Source organism: Impatiens glandulifera, chromosome 7, assembly GCF_907164915.1.
Source record: "Impatiens glandulifera chromosome 7, dImpGla2.1, whole genome shotgun sequence".
Classification (NCBI taxonomy): domain Eukaryota; kingdom Viridiplantae; phylum Streptophyta; class Magnoliopsida; order Ericales; family Balsaminaceae; genus Impatiens; species Impatiens glandulifera.
This window is the reverse complement of record NC_061868.1, coordinates 46,431,343-46,448,378: the sequence shown is the minus strand read 5'-3', so window position 1 is coordinate 46,448,378 and position 17,036 is coordinate 46,431,343. Positions and strand designations below refer to the sequence as shown.

General features: G+C 24.9%; 2 protein-coding genes across 2 annotated transcripts; both read right to left on the bottom strand.

Annotated features, from left to right (window-relative positions):
- Nucleotides 1-1,816: 1,816 nt before the first annotated feature.
- LOC124945895 (caffeoylshikimate esterase-like) lies at nt 1,817-2,994 on the bottom strand. The gene is made up of 2 exons (XM_047486416.1): nt 2,425-2,994; nt 1,817-2,321 (listed from the first exon to the last, which is right to left on the bottom strand). The coding sequence occupies exons 1-2, from the start codon at nt 2,951-2,953 to the stop codon at nt 1,858-1,860; spliced, it is 993 nt and encodes a 330-aa protein (XP_047342372.1). The 5' UTR covers nt 2,954-2,994; the 3' UTR covers nt 1,817-1,857.
- An 8,959-nt stretch (nt 2,995-11,953) lies between these two features.
- Nucleotides 11,954-12,522, bottom strand: LOC124910065 (EG45-like domain containing protein). Its single transcript, XM_047450689.1, has 3 exons — nt 12,399-12,522; nt 12,046-12,325; nt 11,954-11,960 (listed from the first exon to the last, which is right to left on the bottom strand). Exons 1-3 carry the CDS (start codon nt 12,520-12,522, stop codon nt 11,954-11,956), a joined length of 411 nt encoding a protein of 136 aa, XP_047306645.1.
- Nucleotides 12,523-17,036: the final 4,514 nt, after the last annotated feature.

Genomic DNA, 17,036 nt, shown 5'->3' with positions numbered 1-17,036 from the left:
ACTAAAACAATACTTAAAAATAAAAATTACAATAATTAAAATTACAACATAAATAATACAATAATTAATAATCTGATAAATTAGCATCACTTCCTCCAAGATTATTGAAATATCCTGAAAATGTACCCGTCGCGAATGAATCTGGTTGATCTTGATTTTGAGCATGTAGAAAAGACGTTGAGCGTGCATTTGGAGTTCTTCAATCACGTTTTGCCATTGTAGCAGGACCGGTACGATATTGGAGAAAAGAAGTGATGCATGATATAATGACTACGTGCATAATTTTGCATAATATGATTGTTGAGGATGAACGTGACCTTACTGCACCTATTCAAATTGAAACAAATGAAAAAAGATTGGGGTTAAATTTATAAAGTTGATAAATATATAGATAATATTAGTAAAATTAAAAAGTTGGTGTAAAAAAGAATATTCTGAGAATATTCTTTTGAGTTTAGAAATGAGTTTTGGGTTGGAGATGAATTACTGTTTGATGTGACGTTTACTGTATTTTGGAGATGAAAATGGGGGTGAAGGTTGAAGATGGTCTAAGATCGATGATTTGTTACCAATTAAGGGATAAGAGACATGTGAAAATATGATTGAGATTGATGGTTAGCAGGGGCGGAGCCAAGTGCAAGCTGGCCCGGGCTGTAGCCCGGGGAGCCTTATGTATTTTATCAATAACGACGGTAAATTACCGTCGTTATTGGTTATTTTCCGTCGCTAAAAGGTTATTTTTCGTCGCTAAAAAGCATTGGTGACAGCAAACTATAAAACTAGCCCGGATAGATTTTTTTAATAAAAAATTAGCCCGGGTAGGTTTCAAATCCTGGCTTCGCCCCTGATGGTTAGTTTATTTAGATATAAGAGACGTGTCAAAGTGTGATTGAGAATGATGATTGATTTGCCAACGGATAAAGAGACTTGTGAAAGTGTGATTGTGACGTGGTTTAAGAGACCGATAACAAAGGATAATGAAGTGATTGAGATTAGATTAGAGATCGACTGATATTGATGATTAGTTTGTCGTGTGATTGAGATCAAGCCGACAAACCTAATAAGTTAACATTAAAGTCAATAACTTTTTTTAATTAGAATGGAACCTTAAATAAAATAAGTATTGACATTAGTATTTTTTTTTTAATATATATATATATTTAAATTATTTTTATTATATATTTTTTCAAAGATCATAATTAAAATTAAATTAAACTATATAATATTTAACCATTTATAATTTTATTCTTATTAAATTAGAATTTCAATTTAAATTTCACTCATCCATCTAATATACTTTTAATAATTAGACTTTTCATCAAATAGTTTCATTCATAAGTTTAATAATTGAGCTTTTCCTATTCAAACCAATAGGTAATCATGGGATAATTAAGCTTAATTTTGTTTCTAATTATCGAATTATTTTCATCCAATTCAAATATATATATATATATATATATATATATATATATATATATATATATATATATATATATATATATATATATATATATTCAAAACCTACATACATAGATAACAAAAGAAAAAATAAGTCAATTAAATCGTATAATCTAGTAAAAATCTTGAAATAGAGTAACAAACACTGAATCATATATAAATCTACACAGCTTGTGTTTTCATATTTTATTTTATTTTCAATTTCACTCTTAAATATCAAGTTGTACTCCATGTTTCAATTATTCTTTCTTGAATTGTGAATTTAAATTCTTGTATTACATTTTAGTCTATAATTAAAAAATCCTTACAATTATTATAATAAAAATGATGAATATTTTAGAAAACAAACACCCCAACAACAAAGAAACATAAGATAAAAATCCTAGCAATTAAAAACATTCATACGGCAGCTACCTTGTCGGCTGATCTAGTGAGCAGCCATTCAATAATCTCTCCAAACACCATGCTCACACTTTCTTCCGGCTCTCCAAGTATTTGATGCAACATTTCAGGATAAACCCTAATCGTTTTATCCACACTCGACGCCCGCTCATAAAACTCCTCAGCCTTTTTCGGGTCGCAAACTATGTCCCGACCGCCGTGTACAATGAAAAACGGCACGTCAATCTCCTCAAACTTCGATTGCAACTCCTCGCAAATCCTCAATAGCTCCGCCGCTGTCCCCGCTCGTGGCCTTTTCACACTCTGTTTCGGATTCGCCAAAGCCAACTTTCTCTTCCATTCCACTTTTACCGACAAATCTACAATCGACCCTCGTACTGGGACTATCCTCCATGTAGGAATCAACCACGCCGCCGCCGCGATCAGGTGCTTACGCGCCCCTGTTGGCTTGTCCATGATTCCTGTTAAATATAATTGTTATTTATCACTTTTATATGTTCAAATTTAAAAGTTATTACTACAAAAAAAAATTAAGTTTTAAGTTTTTTTTATGATGATATATACCACACATGGCGCCATTGAGGACCATGCCATTGTATGGACGTTCGATCAAGCCTTTGCGTTGGCGAAGCGAGATGAGTAACGCGATAGCGCCACCGAGTGATTCACCATAGAGGAACGAGGGGAGATGAGTTGGCACGTGGCGACGGCGAAACATGTCGAAGAAGTAGACACAATCATCTACCACGGGATTAACGTCGGGGATGTGTGTTGGGAGCCCGTCGGAGTATCCATGGCCTTGATGGTCGATTCCACAAACGGCGAAACCATGTTTGGCAAATAAGATAGCGGTTAGTTGGAAACCCCAATTGGTTTCGCCGGTGTAGCCATGGATCATGGCGATGCATCCAATGACTTTAGTTGGTGGTAACGGGATCCACCATTGGGTGAAAAGCCTCATTCCACGAGCGTTGACGATGAACTCGGATCCATGACTCACCGCGTGACGGTCGTAGAACTCGTCCGCGGTGAATGAACCGAAAGGGCTTGTTTCGTTGGCGTCGTGACCGGGGTGAGTTATCTTTAGAACCATTTTCTAGCTTCAATTTTGAACTCAAAAAAATATCAATCATGGCTACTATTTATTTATGGAATTGGCCTTGCAAATAATATATTTTTATTTTTTTTTTAATTTTCTTTTACTAATTTCCCATATTTATTCCTTATAGATATGGTTATATATCCATAATTAATTGTATTACTATCCATAATTAATTGTATTACTATTAATGCACATCGATGACATAATGTAAAAAATCTACTATTACCATATCAAACTTCATATTAATGGAGTAAATCTTTAAATTAAAGAATCCTAAGGCTATTTTTTTTACGTTTTTTAATAATTATTTTATTTATGTTAGATTTGAAGTGAAAAATAAAAATTAGAAACAATGTGAATGTTTATCAAAATAAAATAACAATTTCTAAGTAACAATCTAAAAAATTGTTATTTTCAGATGATATATGAACATAACTGTTTTAATTCATTTTAAAATGTTATTTTGTTCCTTTGGAAGCATTTTTTTTACCTCAATCTATATTATTAAAAAATGTTAATAAATTTAAAAAATTATATTTAATTATGTTTAATAGTTTTAAATACAATCTTATCTAGATACATATCCACATATATCGTAATCTCGTCTAAATAAGAATCGAGATCCATAAGATGTTTACGAGTTTCCATTCATTTTCAAGCTAACTACAATGTTAGAAAATTGATAGAGTTAGAATAATATTTAAAAAAAATTAGATATATCATTTTTATAATTTTTATAATTGAAATAAAATTTAAATATATATATATATATATTTAAGTCTGACTAATTTATTATTATTACTTTTTTTCGTGAAGCTAGCTACAACTATATTTATCATCAAGTCTCATTCAATTATTATTAGATCTTTTTTTTTTGTCACCGTCAAGCTAGGTACAACTATATATATATATATATATATATATTATCAATTCTAACTCAATTATTATTAGACTTTTATTTATTTGTATATACTAATACTAATGAGAATAAAATATAAATCAAATCAGAAACATAATGTCTCCTAAATAAATAATCAAATTGAGAATGATTTAGTCATTTTATTATTGTTATTTGGTTGATAAGTTAGAATTATGCATGATTATCAATATTGATATTTGATTTAGTAGATCGAGGATTGAAAATATAAATATAATAAATACCATGTTTTCTCTTAAAATAAATATGATAATTCTATACAAATTTTATATATTTTGACTTCAAAATTAATTTATGGTATTTTGAAGAAAGTAAATATATCTTAATACTCATTAATACTCTATCATAACTAATAGGGTATATAGTCCTCTATCAATACTCATAGGTAGCGTTTGGTAAGCGATATTAGTTATATAAGTATAAGTTGTAAAGGGTATAAATTATAAGGAGGTATTAAGATGTATAAATTAGATAGGTTATTAGTGTTTGGTTGAGAAAATAAAATATGTATAAATTATATAGGTTTTATTATTTTGTGTTTGGTTGGTGGAATAAAAAAATAGTAAAAAATGTAAAAGACTATTTTACCCTTATTTATATAAATTATTTTTATTTATTATTTTAATATTTATCTTATAGATAGTTTTAATGATTAACTATATTAAAATTAATAAAAATAATATTTAATTATCATATAAATTCATTGTAAAAATAAATAATACTATTATACAATATATATTATTTTATATATAATTTCATATAATTTAATTTATATAGTTATATAAATAAAATTTATATATTATTTAATATTTAATAATTATATTTAAAATTTTTGTATCAATATAGATATTTGTATATTTAAATAATATTGAAATTATAATGGTATAATTGTTTATTTATTAATATTATTATTTAAATTAGATAATTAAATATAAATTAATTTAGTTATAGTTTATTATTATTATTATTATTATTATTATATTTTAAATATAATACCAAAAAAAATCTGAATAGTTTTATAAAATTAAAGAATAAAAGAGTAATATAAACTTTTATACCTTCTTGTACCCTGGTGATATTATTTTATACCCATTTCAAAGTATAAATTATACTTAAATAATACTATTCATATAAATATTAATCCACCAAACAACTCTTATAATTTACTATAGGTATACTTATACTATATATACAGTGTTATACCTCATAACAAACCTAGCCCCTATTATTACGAGTTGGGATAGGGTCCATTTTTTATAAATGAGACAAATAAATAAAACTCAATTATCACATATTCTATTTATTTTATTTCTCTTCAAATCTTTCTTTCTGCTTCTACAACCGACTGATACTGCTCATCTCGGTTTCGTCGCTGACCACCAACAGCTTCTACCTTCGATAACAATGACTTTCAAATTAAGGTTAGTCTTAAATTTCTTTCCTCTATTTTTACATTCATTCGAAAGTTAATACATTAGTAATTTATGTTTGAAAATATTCTGATTAGCTTGGTTTGACAGTAGAATTATGGTTTATATTGGTTTATTTAACAGTGATATTAGAGAAAATTAAGAGTTGATAATAATATTAACTTGACAGTAAAAACTTTTATACTGTTTTGTTTGACAATGAAATTAGAGGAAATTAGTTATTGTTTTGTTTTACAGTAAAAATTCATGAAATTAACTTTTGTTTTGTTTTATTTGATAGTAAAATTAGAGGATTTTTTTTTTTTGTTTTGTTTATAGTGAAATTAGGGGAAATTAGTTTTTGTTTTGACAATAAAATTAGGTGAAATTAATTGGTTGATAGTGGGGAAATTAGTTTTTGTTTGACAGTATAATTAATGTTGTGAAATTGGAATTTGGAATTAAATTTGCTTAATTTGACACAATTAACCCTCTATTTAATTGATGAAAAACTATAACATTAATTCTACTGTCAAATAAAACCAAACAAAATAAAAACTAATTTCCTAAAACAAAACAAAAGTTAATTTTGATTACAAGGTTATTAATTTATCGAGATTTTAATATAATTTTAATAGAAAAGATAACAAGTGGGACAGATCCCAAACTCTTATCATTACTAATAGGGTATACAATATAAAAGGAGAAAATTAATAACCTAATTAATGAATTTTTATTATTAAAAATATAATTTAAAATGGGAAGAATGCCAATTTTACACACCAAGTTGTAAGAAGGTGTCAAATTTACTTATTAAGTATCAAAATTCTATTTATACCTATTAACTTGTAAAAAGTGTCAAATTTATTTGAAATAACGGAAATATTAAACACCGTCAAAAATTTTGCCACATGTAATATCCACATATTTTTTATTTATTTTTATATTGTCATTACTTTGATTATTTTTTCATTTAAACAAAACATTAAAAATTGTCCTTATCCATTCTTTCTCTCTCTTATCCCACAATTATCCATTTTTTTTCTTAATTTCCCTCTTCATCTCCTCTCTAATATGCATAGGGAGTGCATAAATAAGTCCCTTCCTAAAATGAAATTGAGGCCATATCTTTGTAATAAGATCATTCAACCTCTATCCCTAATTTAATTCAAATGGAGATATAAACATAATCTCTTTATATTATAAATCAAAAATAATTTATATTAAATTGAGTCTTTATAACTATCTAAAAAAACTGTAAAATTAATAATTGAACTACAACAAGTTCAACTAAAATGACATTACATGATTCAAAATAAATTATGTGTGACAAAAATTTACTGTGAATTTAATATAATCTATTAATTTTGAATCATGTAATTTCCTTTTAGTTGAACCTGTTGTAGTTCAATTCTTAATTTTATATATTTTTTGGTTTGGTTAGATATAAAGACTCAACTTAATATAATTTATTTTTGGTTTATAATATAAAGAGATTGTGTTTATCTCTCTTTCCATTTGAATTAAAAGTGGATAAAATAATATACGATAATATGATGTGTAGAGAGATAGAGGTCAATAGACCTCAATTTCATTAATTAGTTTCATTTTAGAAAAAATAATCAATCGATTTTTATGGAGATGGAGATGGAAATGAAAATGGAAAGAGAAAAGTTCAAAGAAAATGAATAATTGTGAGATAAAGAGAGAGAAAAAATGAATAAAGAAAGATTTAATGTTTTATTTAAATTGAAAAATAATTAAAGTAATGTCAATTTAAAAAAAAATGGATATTACATGTGGCAAAAAAATTGACGGTGTTTAACATTTCCGTTATTTTAAATAAAATTGACACTTTTTAACAAGTTATTATATATAAATAGAATTTTGATACTTAATAAGTAAATTTGACACCTTCTTACAAGTTGATGTGTAAAATTGACATTCTTCCCAATTTAAAATGGGGAATGCGTCTCTATACCTAACTCTTCATGATTTTTTTCCTTCTAATTTTCAAATATTTTAGAATGATTTAAAAAAATCTTTTTCTTAAATACATTAATCAAACACTTGTTATTTTTATTCTTTTATTCTCAAACCTCTCAACCAAAACCCCTAAAAATATTATTATTTTGTTTCTTTATTTGAATTTTGAAAACTAATATCTATTTTAGTTTGAGAGAAAATTAAATTTTATTGATTAATTTTCATTTACATTCAAATGTCAAAGTACAAATTATATATATATTTTCAAATAGATCCAATATGTTTATAGTTTATAATCCTATTTTGGACCGTACATTTTTTTTTTTTACTTTGTATGAATTTAACAGCCAAAAATTAATTTTATTGGGTGAGGCTGTCATATTATATCATTAAAAGTGTTTTTTTAGGAACCATATTATTGCTGTTAAATTCTGTTACCATGAATATAATATGTTTACAAATAGATCCAATATGTTTGATGTATTCAACTGCACAACTTAAATGATAATATATTAGACCATTTTTAATTAAAAAAAATCTATTTTCACACATTTTGATATAAATGTCACATCAAACAAACAATATTTTTTTTTCAATCGAAAAAATCATTGTCAAATCCAAAATAATATTTTTATAATATTCTTTCTTACATGAACTTTTATAATCTTTTAATATCACCCCATATATTTTACAATGTAATAAATTACATCAAAATATTTTAATATAATCATAATATTTTAAATTTGATTGTAATTTTTTTATAAAAAGTTATTAAAAGTTCCAAAATTACAATAAACAAACTAAAAATGGTTTTTTTGTAGCATTATTATAATTTTTCTAAACATTATTATAATTGTTTTTAACATTATTATCAATTTTGAAAATTATTATAAATTTATGTTATATAAAAAATATTATATAAGTAAAATAAATTATATAAATAAACTAAATAAATAAATTAAAATAATAAATTATATAAATAAGTTTAATGCATAAAATATACCTAAATTAAGTTTAGGGGTTGAATTAGAAGAGAAAAAAGTTTTAAGATTATGAATAGTACAAACGCATATATGCGTTTTGAAGAGAGGGAAAATGGTGAAAAACGCATTTTGGGTTTGTGTTTAGGCATCGGTTGAAGGAAAAATGTGGTTTGGATTTGAGTTTAGGTATCGATTGGAGATGCTCTTAAAAGTTAATTTTATTTGATTTTTTTTAGTTTTATTTTGATTTTTTTTCAAATCTGTTTATTCTTTTCCGTTATAACTTGTTTATATATAAATTAATCTGAGATTAGACCGTAATTATAATATAAGGAATTTTAGATAACCATCCCATCAAGTAAGTCACTAACTACATAATTAATTGTTAATAATTAATCATGATTAAGCTTATCATGCCCATCTTAATTATTCACAATCTATTAATTATTACTTTAGCCCTCTCAATGACATGACTACTAAAATTCACACATGTCTTAATGTTTTTATGGAGAATATATAAATTAGTCAAATATAATTAACAATTTTATTTCCTAATATTTAAAACAAATATTTTTTTTAACACTGAGTTATATTTATACATATATATTTATCTTTAAAATATAAATCTTCTATAAACCCTTGATTTTGATTGTTAGAATGATTTTTGTCACTGTTTTCATTTGTTTTTTTTTTTATATTTGTTGAAGTAATGTCGTTAAAAAAAGAAATGATATATATAATACTCTTGTACAACACTTTTATACAACATTTACCTTTTTTGAAAGAAATAAATCTTTTGTATTTTTTTAAGATATATTTATTCTTTCTTGCCAAATCAAGTTGTATAAGGATGTTGTATATATCATTTAAAAAAAAATAATGATAAAAACTTGTTGCTATTATTTAAAAGTCTAATTAAAGATATTTAATCGTGAAATGTCCTTGAAAGATATAATTTACGTCATTTAAACACCACTCTATTAAAAACTATTATATTACTTTAAATATAACACTTACATTCCTAAAGTAATATTAAATATAAACTTATGGAGTTATATCAAAACTATATTTGTCATATTTTAAATATATATATATATATATATATATATATATATATATATATATATATTCAAACTTATCGGGTCGCCTATTCGATGACACCTTTTTAGCATCGGGTGGTGTCTCATATTTATTTCCAGCACTCAAATTTGAGTTGGTGTTGTGTTTTGTTTGATTTTGCATAAAAAAAAATGGGACAACATATTAAGTATGTAGCCCACAAATATACTTAATCATTTAACTAGACGCAGAACTTGTTGTCTGACGGGCTCGAACCTAAAAACTTAGGATTAGTACCACATCTTATTGTTCGGTTTTGCATATTGTTTAACAGAATATGATTTTTAATCTCGAATTTTTATAATCCGAATAATACTCTCAACGCTTGGAGAGTCTTTTGATGCTCATACTCTCTGATTGTCCGTGCTCATCCTCTTCTTAACAACAAAAGAGATTAAGTTATCCAATCTTGAACTTGAATTGTTTTTTTATTTTTCTAATAAAAAGAGTTATTGAAACATATATTTGAGTCGGAAGCTATCTTATAAGTTTCCTCTCATTATTTTTTACGAGTTTCTCACTTTTTTGAAGTTTTGATTATATAAGTAGATGATCAGTTATCACTTGAAAAAAAAAAAAATCAGCATTGCTTACCAATCCTCTGTAAAGGACAATTTCCACTGTCTTTTAAAATATTTGGTAGAAATTCTTCCGACACCGTTTGATTGGTTTGTTCAGTTTCTTTACTTCATCACTTATCGTTACAGATTTTTGAGTCATTCTAAAAAAAAAAATCAAGATTGTTCATTAAAATTTTAATTATTACAATTATATTATATTATTTAACATCTAAATTTTATTTACATTTTTAATATATAACTCCTTATTTAAATTAATAAAACTTTATTCATTATGGAATTTTTTTATTTTTTATTTTTGAAAAAACAAAATTCAAATGCACTCAAAGTCAAATTTTATTAAATCTTAGCGTACATAATATGATTCTAGTTTATTCCATGACAAATGATACAACCCATCCATTATCCACTACTAATAAATTATTTAAAATTAAAGAAAAATTATAAATTGATTATCATAAATCATGATAATTGTTGCATGATTTGCTCTTAACCGTTTTATTAGATTTATGTGTCATCATATAAACGATGAATATCAAGTTTTTTAGTTTTTTTTCTTTCTGTTTTTTATATCTTTTATATAAAAAAATTATTATTAAATTATTAAATTTATTAATTAAAATATTAAATATATATTTTAAATATTTCATGTATATTAAAAATGATAAAAGAAATATTTAAGAATAACGGTAAAAATAATATTAAAATATTCTTACTTTATTTTTATTAAATTTTAATTTTAAAAATATAAACTTATTTAATAATAATATAGATCTCAAATATTTCAACTTCTTGTTAAACAACCTTCTTTTTTTTTAAATGCATAAAAAAAATTTAAAAAATCCAATATCAAATAAACTCCAAGATATTTGGAGGGTTTTTACATAAAAATACTATTATAACATCTTTTTAAATCATTCAATCTAAATTTAAATTTTAAATAAAAATAATAATTATAATAAATCACGAATTAAAAACTCAAAGTAGAAAGAGATAGGTTCATCCTAATTAATTAAAAAATGGAATATTTTTAAAGTTAATAATTAATTAATTATTAACGGAAGGATTCAACCATCACTTTACATGGCTGAAATTGAAACAGCTCGGATTCAACTCTAAGTTGAGTTAAGATCTTTTTATTTCCCCACGTGTATATATTTATTTATCACAAAAATAAGTTTATATTTATTTATATAATTTATTTTAAATAAATATCAAATTTATGCATAAATTTTGATAAAAAAATCAAATTATTCATAAACTAAAGAATTGTTATATATATAAAATGTTAACAAGTTAAAAGTTTCTTATAATATAATTTTTCAATAATATAATTTATTAATTTTGAAATAATTCCTTAATTTATTTAAATTGATAAAATAAAATATTGTAATATGTTTTTTTTACCATGTATAAAAACTGCAAGATTAAAAACCGTTACCAAGTATTGTTTTGATCGAGAGACTTAAAGAGCAAAATAACGACTGGACAATTTCGTCACCGAAGAGAATTAGCGACATTAAACTAAGTATATTTTGTTTGTTAACTTTATATTATTATATTTTAGCCCGAATAAATTTTGTAAAATGTTTTTAGTCAAAGTAGATTTTAAATTCGAAATAAATCAGAAAAACAACGAAATTACAAAATAGATTAATATGTATATATTGAAGAGCGACGTCTATTACATGCATGCACTCACGATCCTTCCAAATACCTTATAATGGTGTCTCTATGCAGGTTGGTTTATTTTTTGTATCGAGTTATACAAATAAAGATCTACGAAAGAGTTCACAATAGAGCCGAATAAGATCTTCCATGAATTTGTCCCATTTACGTTATAATGGTATTAACCAATGAAGTAAGTCTAAATAACAATACAAAAACTACACCATTAACAAATTCTCGTCCTTCTTTTGATCCGTTCGTTGAGTTTCTTCTCTAGCACGACGATCAAATCAATCAATCTATGGCCGTTGTCAAACTCTGCATATCCAAACACATATAGAAGACATTTAGAGATTAATTAATATTGTATACATTGTGCATGGTAAGTAAAAATAAAACATACTGGATATATTCAATATTGATTCTTGAATGATGAGAGCTTGAAATTGCGGAAAAAGCATCGGTTGAGAGCATGATAGTTGAAGGACAAGGTCTCTTTGTACAATAGTCGATAACACGAACATCAACAGTCCCATCTTTACAAGGATTATTTCCGCCACTCAAACACCTCAATCTATATCGCCTCCCACACGCCGCCCCGTTGTCCCATAGCCCTTCGCTAACCGCCACAAACAAGTTTCCAGATGGAAATTGGTCCGGTCTATTCCCATTGCACTTGGTTGCTACAAAAATAAATAAATAAACGAAAAATCCTATTTTAAAACAATAATAACTTTATTATCGTATAATACTTACGTGTGTATGGCGGGGCATAAGATGTGGCAGTTCCTATGTCAGCAACAACTAGAATTGACTTGCTTACAATTGTAACGATAACGATGACAATTACAATTATAATTCGACATGTATTATCCGCCATAACTAGTTATTACGAAAATATCAATCTCTCTTTATTCTCTTGCTGGCTGGTTGAAGATGTATATATTGAGCATGATCGATTCTTGTAATATATATAGTGGGATGAAGCTCTGAAATATGCATATGATTAAATAATTGAACTAGTTAAAAAGAATGAGAATCATGTGCGCAAACAAGTAAGTCTGAAATGATAATAATAATAATAATAATAATAAAATTAATAACATGGCTGATGGCTTTTGAAAGAGATTTGATGATTTGTAAATATATATAGATAAGCTTATGTTAATTATTTATTGGATTTCATCGATCATGATCAATATGGATTTATTTATTTTGTGGTTCTAAGATCGAAGGAATCTAAGAAAATATCAGATTAATTAATAAGTGGTATATAAGTGGTGTGGTCTTTGTCATCATCACCATTATATTTGATTTTATTGAAATTAATTAATTAATTAATTAATGCACATGATCAAAATATATTTTATTGAAAATAGTTGGTTACAAAGATTGGCACTTGATAGGAATCCATTATTTGATTTTGTAACAGTTAACTAATTAAAGGAGTTTGAGTGTATTACACCAAATAAATTAAACTGTAAATTTCCTTCCCTTTTAAATATTAAACTTTAGATTTGCAGGAAAATAAAATAAAAATAAAATTGTAGGTAAGTGAGTGGATGTTAATGCTGCTTATCCTATCTCCAATGTTTATTATAATTATTAGTTTACTACCCGCCCCACTTTTAAATGTATGTAGTGTTTCACTTGGATTAGGAGACCTTTAAATTAACTCAAACACAAGTTTTTTTGTTTTTTTTAGGGTGGGCTTGAGCACGCCTCCGCCTTAACGTAAAGCACGTGAACTTATATTCTCATCTTTAGGGTTATTGGTTCGAGTATTCATCTCGAACTATTAAAAAACATTATTGAGATGTTTTGATTGATTAGAAAGATATAATAAATTTGAATTGTTGAGTTACTTTCCTATTATCTTTTTGGTGAATTTTGGTGAACTATATGACTGCGAATAAATACATTCGACTAAAGAAGTGACTAAGATGAGCTAGAACTGAGAATGTACTTACTATCTTCGTTCTGTTCTAATTTAGAGATTTATTTTTAATATCATTTTCAACGTATTCATTTTCGAGTAATCCCACCAGACATAATTTATACAATTTTCTCAAAATTAATATTTTTTTTTGTTAATATTAGTTTCTGTTATAAAATTATTTTTTATATAATATATATAATCTAAAATATTAAAAATTCATATTATTATGTAAAATAAATCTATTTTTTTTTATTAAATATAAAGAATAATTTTATATATTTATTTGTTTTTATTTGTGTTTGAACAAAAGACATATATAAATACCCTCTCGTCTTATTTTCAGTACGGGTTACACCAGGAAAACAATTGTCTAACAATTTTTTAATATCAATGGTGATAGAACGTCCATTTCCAGATCGGACAACGACACCACGTAATCACAGAATTCATGATCTCAAAAGCGATTGCAAGAAAGGATCTAATAACCGTTGTGTTTGGCTTCGTTTGATTGGAGATGCAACACTGTAGATATAGGATAATAATATCTTGATGTTAAATGTACCATTTATACTTTAAACTGGTATAAAATTATAACAAGTATAGTCAGTATAAAATTGTCTATTTTCTTTATCTTTTCTAATCCTATTAAAATTTTTTTTCTTTCTTCGTGCATTTAGATCATTCTTCTTGTTTTAACCTAAGTTCCTAACTGCATTTTCTTTTAATTATAGGTCATATTACATCAAATATTTCAGATTAATTATAATCGGTTTTATTTTCAGAGCTTCGCTGCAAAAGAATAAATTCTTATTAATCATTCACAACTTAGAAGAATCTATTAAAAAAAATAAAAATGGAAGACTTAGCAAATTATCCAAGTTCATTAATTTGTTTGTGATTTTGTTATTATATATTTAATAATATTAATTATTGATAAATATTTATCTAATTATAGGAATTCAAAATATAAAAAATCACAAATATATATATATATATATATATATATATATATATATATATATATATATATATATATATATATATATATATATATATATATATATATATATATATATATATATATAAAAGAAATTATATAATCATTATAGCATTATTATTTATGTTTAAAAATATTTATAAGATATTTAATTATTTTTTATTAGTTTAAATAGAATTAATAAGAAATATTAAAATAAGATAAATATTAAAATAATTTATGTAAATCGAAGGATAAAATAGTCTTTAACTTTTTACTATTTTCTAGCTACTATTTTCTAGTGAAGTTGGGGAAGAGGCGTTCGCTAGTACCACGCGTTGTTCTTGGATGTTTCAATACATGAAATTTTGTTGTCTGATTGATGCTAATATGACATTGTTCTTGGATGTTTCAAGACATGAAATTTTGTTGTATGATTGATGTATTTGTTAGGAGTAAATAACTTATCAGATTTTAAACCTCGCGTGTCATACATTAATATTCATATACGAGGAGCATGATTAATTTTTAGTCGTTCGTGATGTTGTTGCTCGAACGTCATTCAATCAATTTGACCATAAAGTCGACGACATTTGTTGGTTAATCGAATTAGGTTCAGGTTAATTACAAATAAACAAGACTTGTTCATGTTTAAGATTTTGATCTGAATTATAAAAATAGTTTAGTTCAAGTTATTATTGTTTAACCAGTTATCTCTCAACTGAACTTTGTTCCCAAGATTCGTTAATTACCGTTTGATCTTGTTGAAATTTCATGATGTCCGCCTTAATCTAAATTTTAATTAAAATTGATCATTATTTATTTCTTTATAAATAATATATATATATATATATATATATTTAATTTATAAATATTATTTTAGTATACCAATATATTGAAATTTAGAAATCTCATAACTATTTTAAGTATATATAACATACCTTACATTTTTTTGTTCTGCCATCAATTTTCGAAGATCTTGGATTTTCTTAATATTTTAAAAAATTCTTTTTATCCTATCATTATATTCTAATTATTAAATCATATAAATTATTTCCTTCCATATTTATTTGGATTTGATATATTATATTTATATTTAAGAAATATAATCTTTAAAAATAGTAATTCATTAACAGCTATAAAATCTAAATAAGAATCAAATATTCATTCATTCTCAAACATGGATAGATTAAGTGAATTGCCAGATAATATGATCGTGAACATCCTCTCGCGGCTTACATCAGATGAGGCAGCAAGAACCAGCGTTATCTCGAAAAAATGGACTTCTGGACCCAAATCACCAATATCGAATTCAACGATCACAAGTATATATATTCTGAACCAGGGTAATTGATTCATTCTCATCTAGGTCCAATGGATTGCATTATCCTGGACAACTTGACTCACTTTCAAGTATATATAGAGAATGTTCTACTTAATATACACCCAACTAGTTGTATTTCTACGGGATTGTTTTATCTTGAATATTTACCTCGACTAACTAAATTGATAGTAATTTTGGTGAGTAATTTATATATTTTCTTCGATATAAACTATTGTTTGTTTAATTAACTTGTATCTATAATTTTCAGAATAAGTATTTCAATAAAAACCTGTTTAGAAGTCGTAAATATAAAACCAGACTTATATTCCCTTGTCTAAAAGAGGTGGAGTTGTGCAAAATGGATTTCACGGAGATAATAGCGCCACTTGCAACGTCTGCACGTCTATTACTAAATTGATTATTAAATTTGAAGTTAAATTAAAAGAAAAAAAGCATTCAAAGGAAGATTCAACAGTTACCATGGAAATTTGACGGAGAATCATCGAGAATTATATTCGTTTTGAATATAATACCTAGCTTACTAATATATGATTTTGTGTTCGTTAAATATTTTTTTTATGCATGTTCATAATTTTATTTTAATATATTAATTTTACTTGTGGTATAAAAAATAAGTAAATATGTGAGAAAAAAATCATTTCCGATAAAAAAAAAAATCGATAGGCATATTTGAAAAGCTTGTAGATTTAGGCCTCGTTTGATGTATGGGTTATTTGGATAAATTCTGGGTTTTTTCCAAATAACCCTTGTGTGATGAAAAGGATAAAAAACCAGGTTTTTTTAATTTTATTCCTATTATACCCCTCTCTTCCTCTCTTCCTCTCTCCCTCTCTCCCCCTCTCTCTTCCTCTCCATATATATATATATATATATATATATATATATATATATATATATAATAAAATAATATTATATTAAATAAAATTTTAAATATAATAAAATAAATATTAAAAAACTATATATATATATATTAATATTAACTTTTATTAATATATAAATAATTTTTTTATAAATACTTATAAATAACTACTATTATAATTCAAATATTACATAAAATAATAATAGATTATAATTTTATTTATATTGTATATTTATTTTTATTTAATATAATTAATATAATTTTTTACATAAAAT

What these genes read in the sequence shown, in the direction of transcription:
- LOC124945895 (XM_047486416.1), bottom strand. Translation starts at nt 2,953, where the DNA reads ATGGTTCTAAAGATAACTCACCCCGGTCACGACGCCAACGAAACAAGC. An exon ending in CCTCAATGGCGCCATGTGTG is followed by an intron (nt 2,322 to 2,424) that starts GTATATATCATC and finishes TATATTTAACAG; the next exon opens with GAATCATGGACAAGCCAACA.
- LOC124910065 (XM_047450689.1), bottom strand. Translation starts at nt 12,522, where the DNA reads ATGGCGGATAATACATGTCGAATTATAATTGTAATTGTCATCGTTATC. An exon ending in TTATGCCCCGCCATACACAC is followed by an intron (nt 12,326 to 12,398) that starts GTAAGTATTATA and finishes TTATTTTTGTAG; the next exon opens with CAACCAAGTGCAATGGGAAT.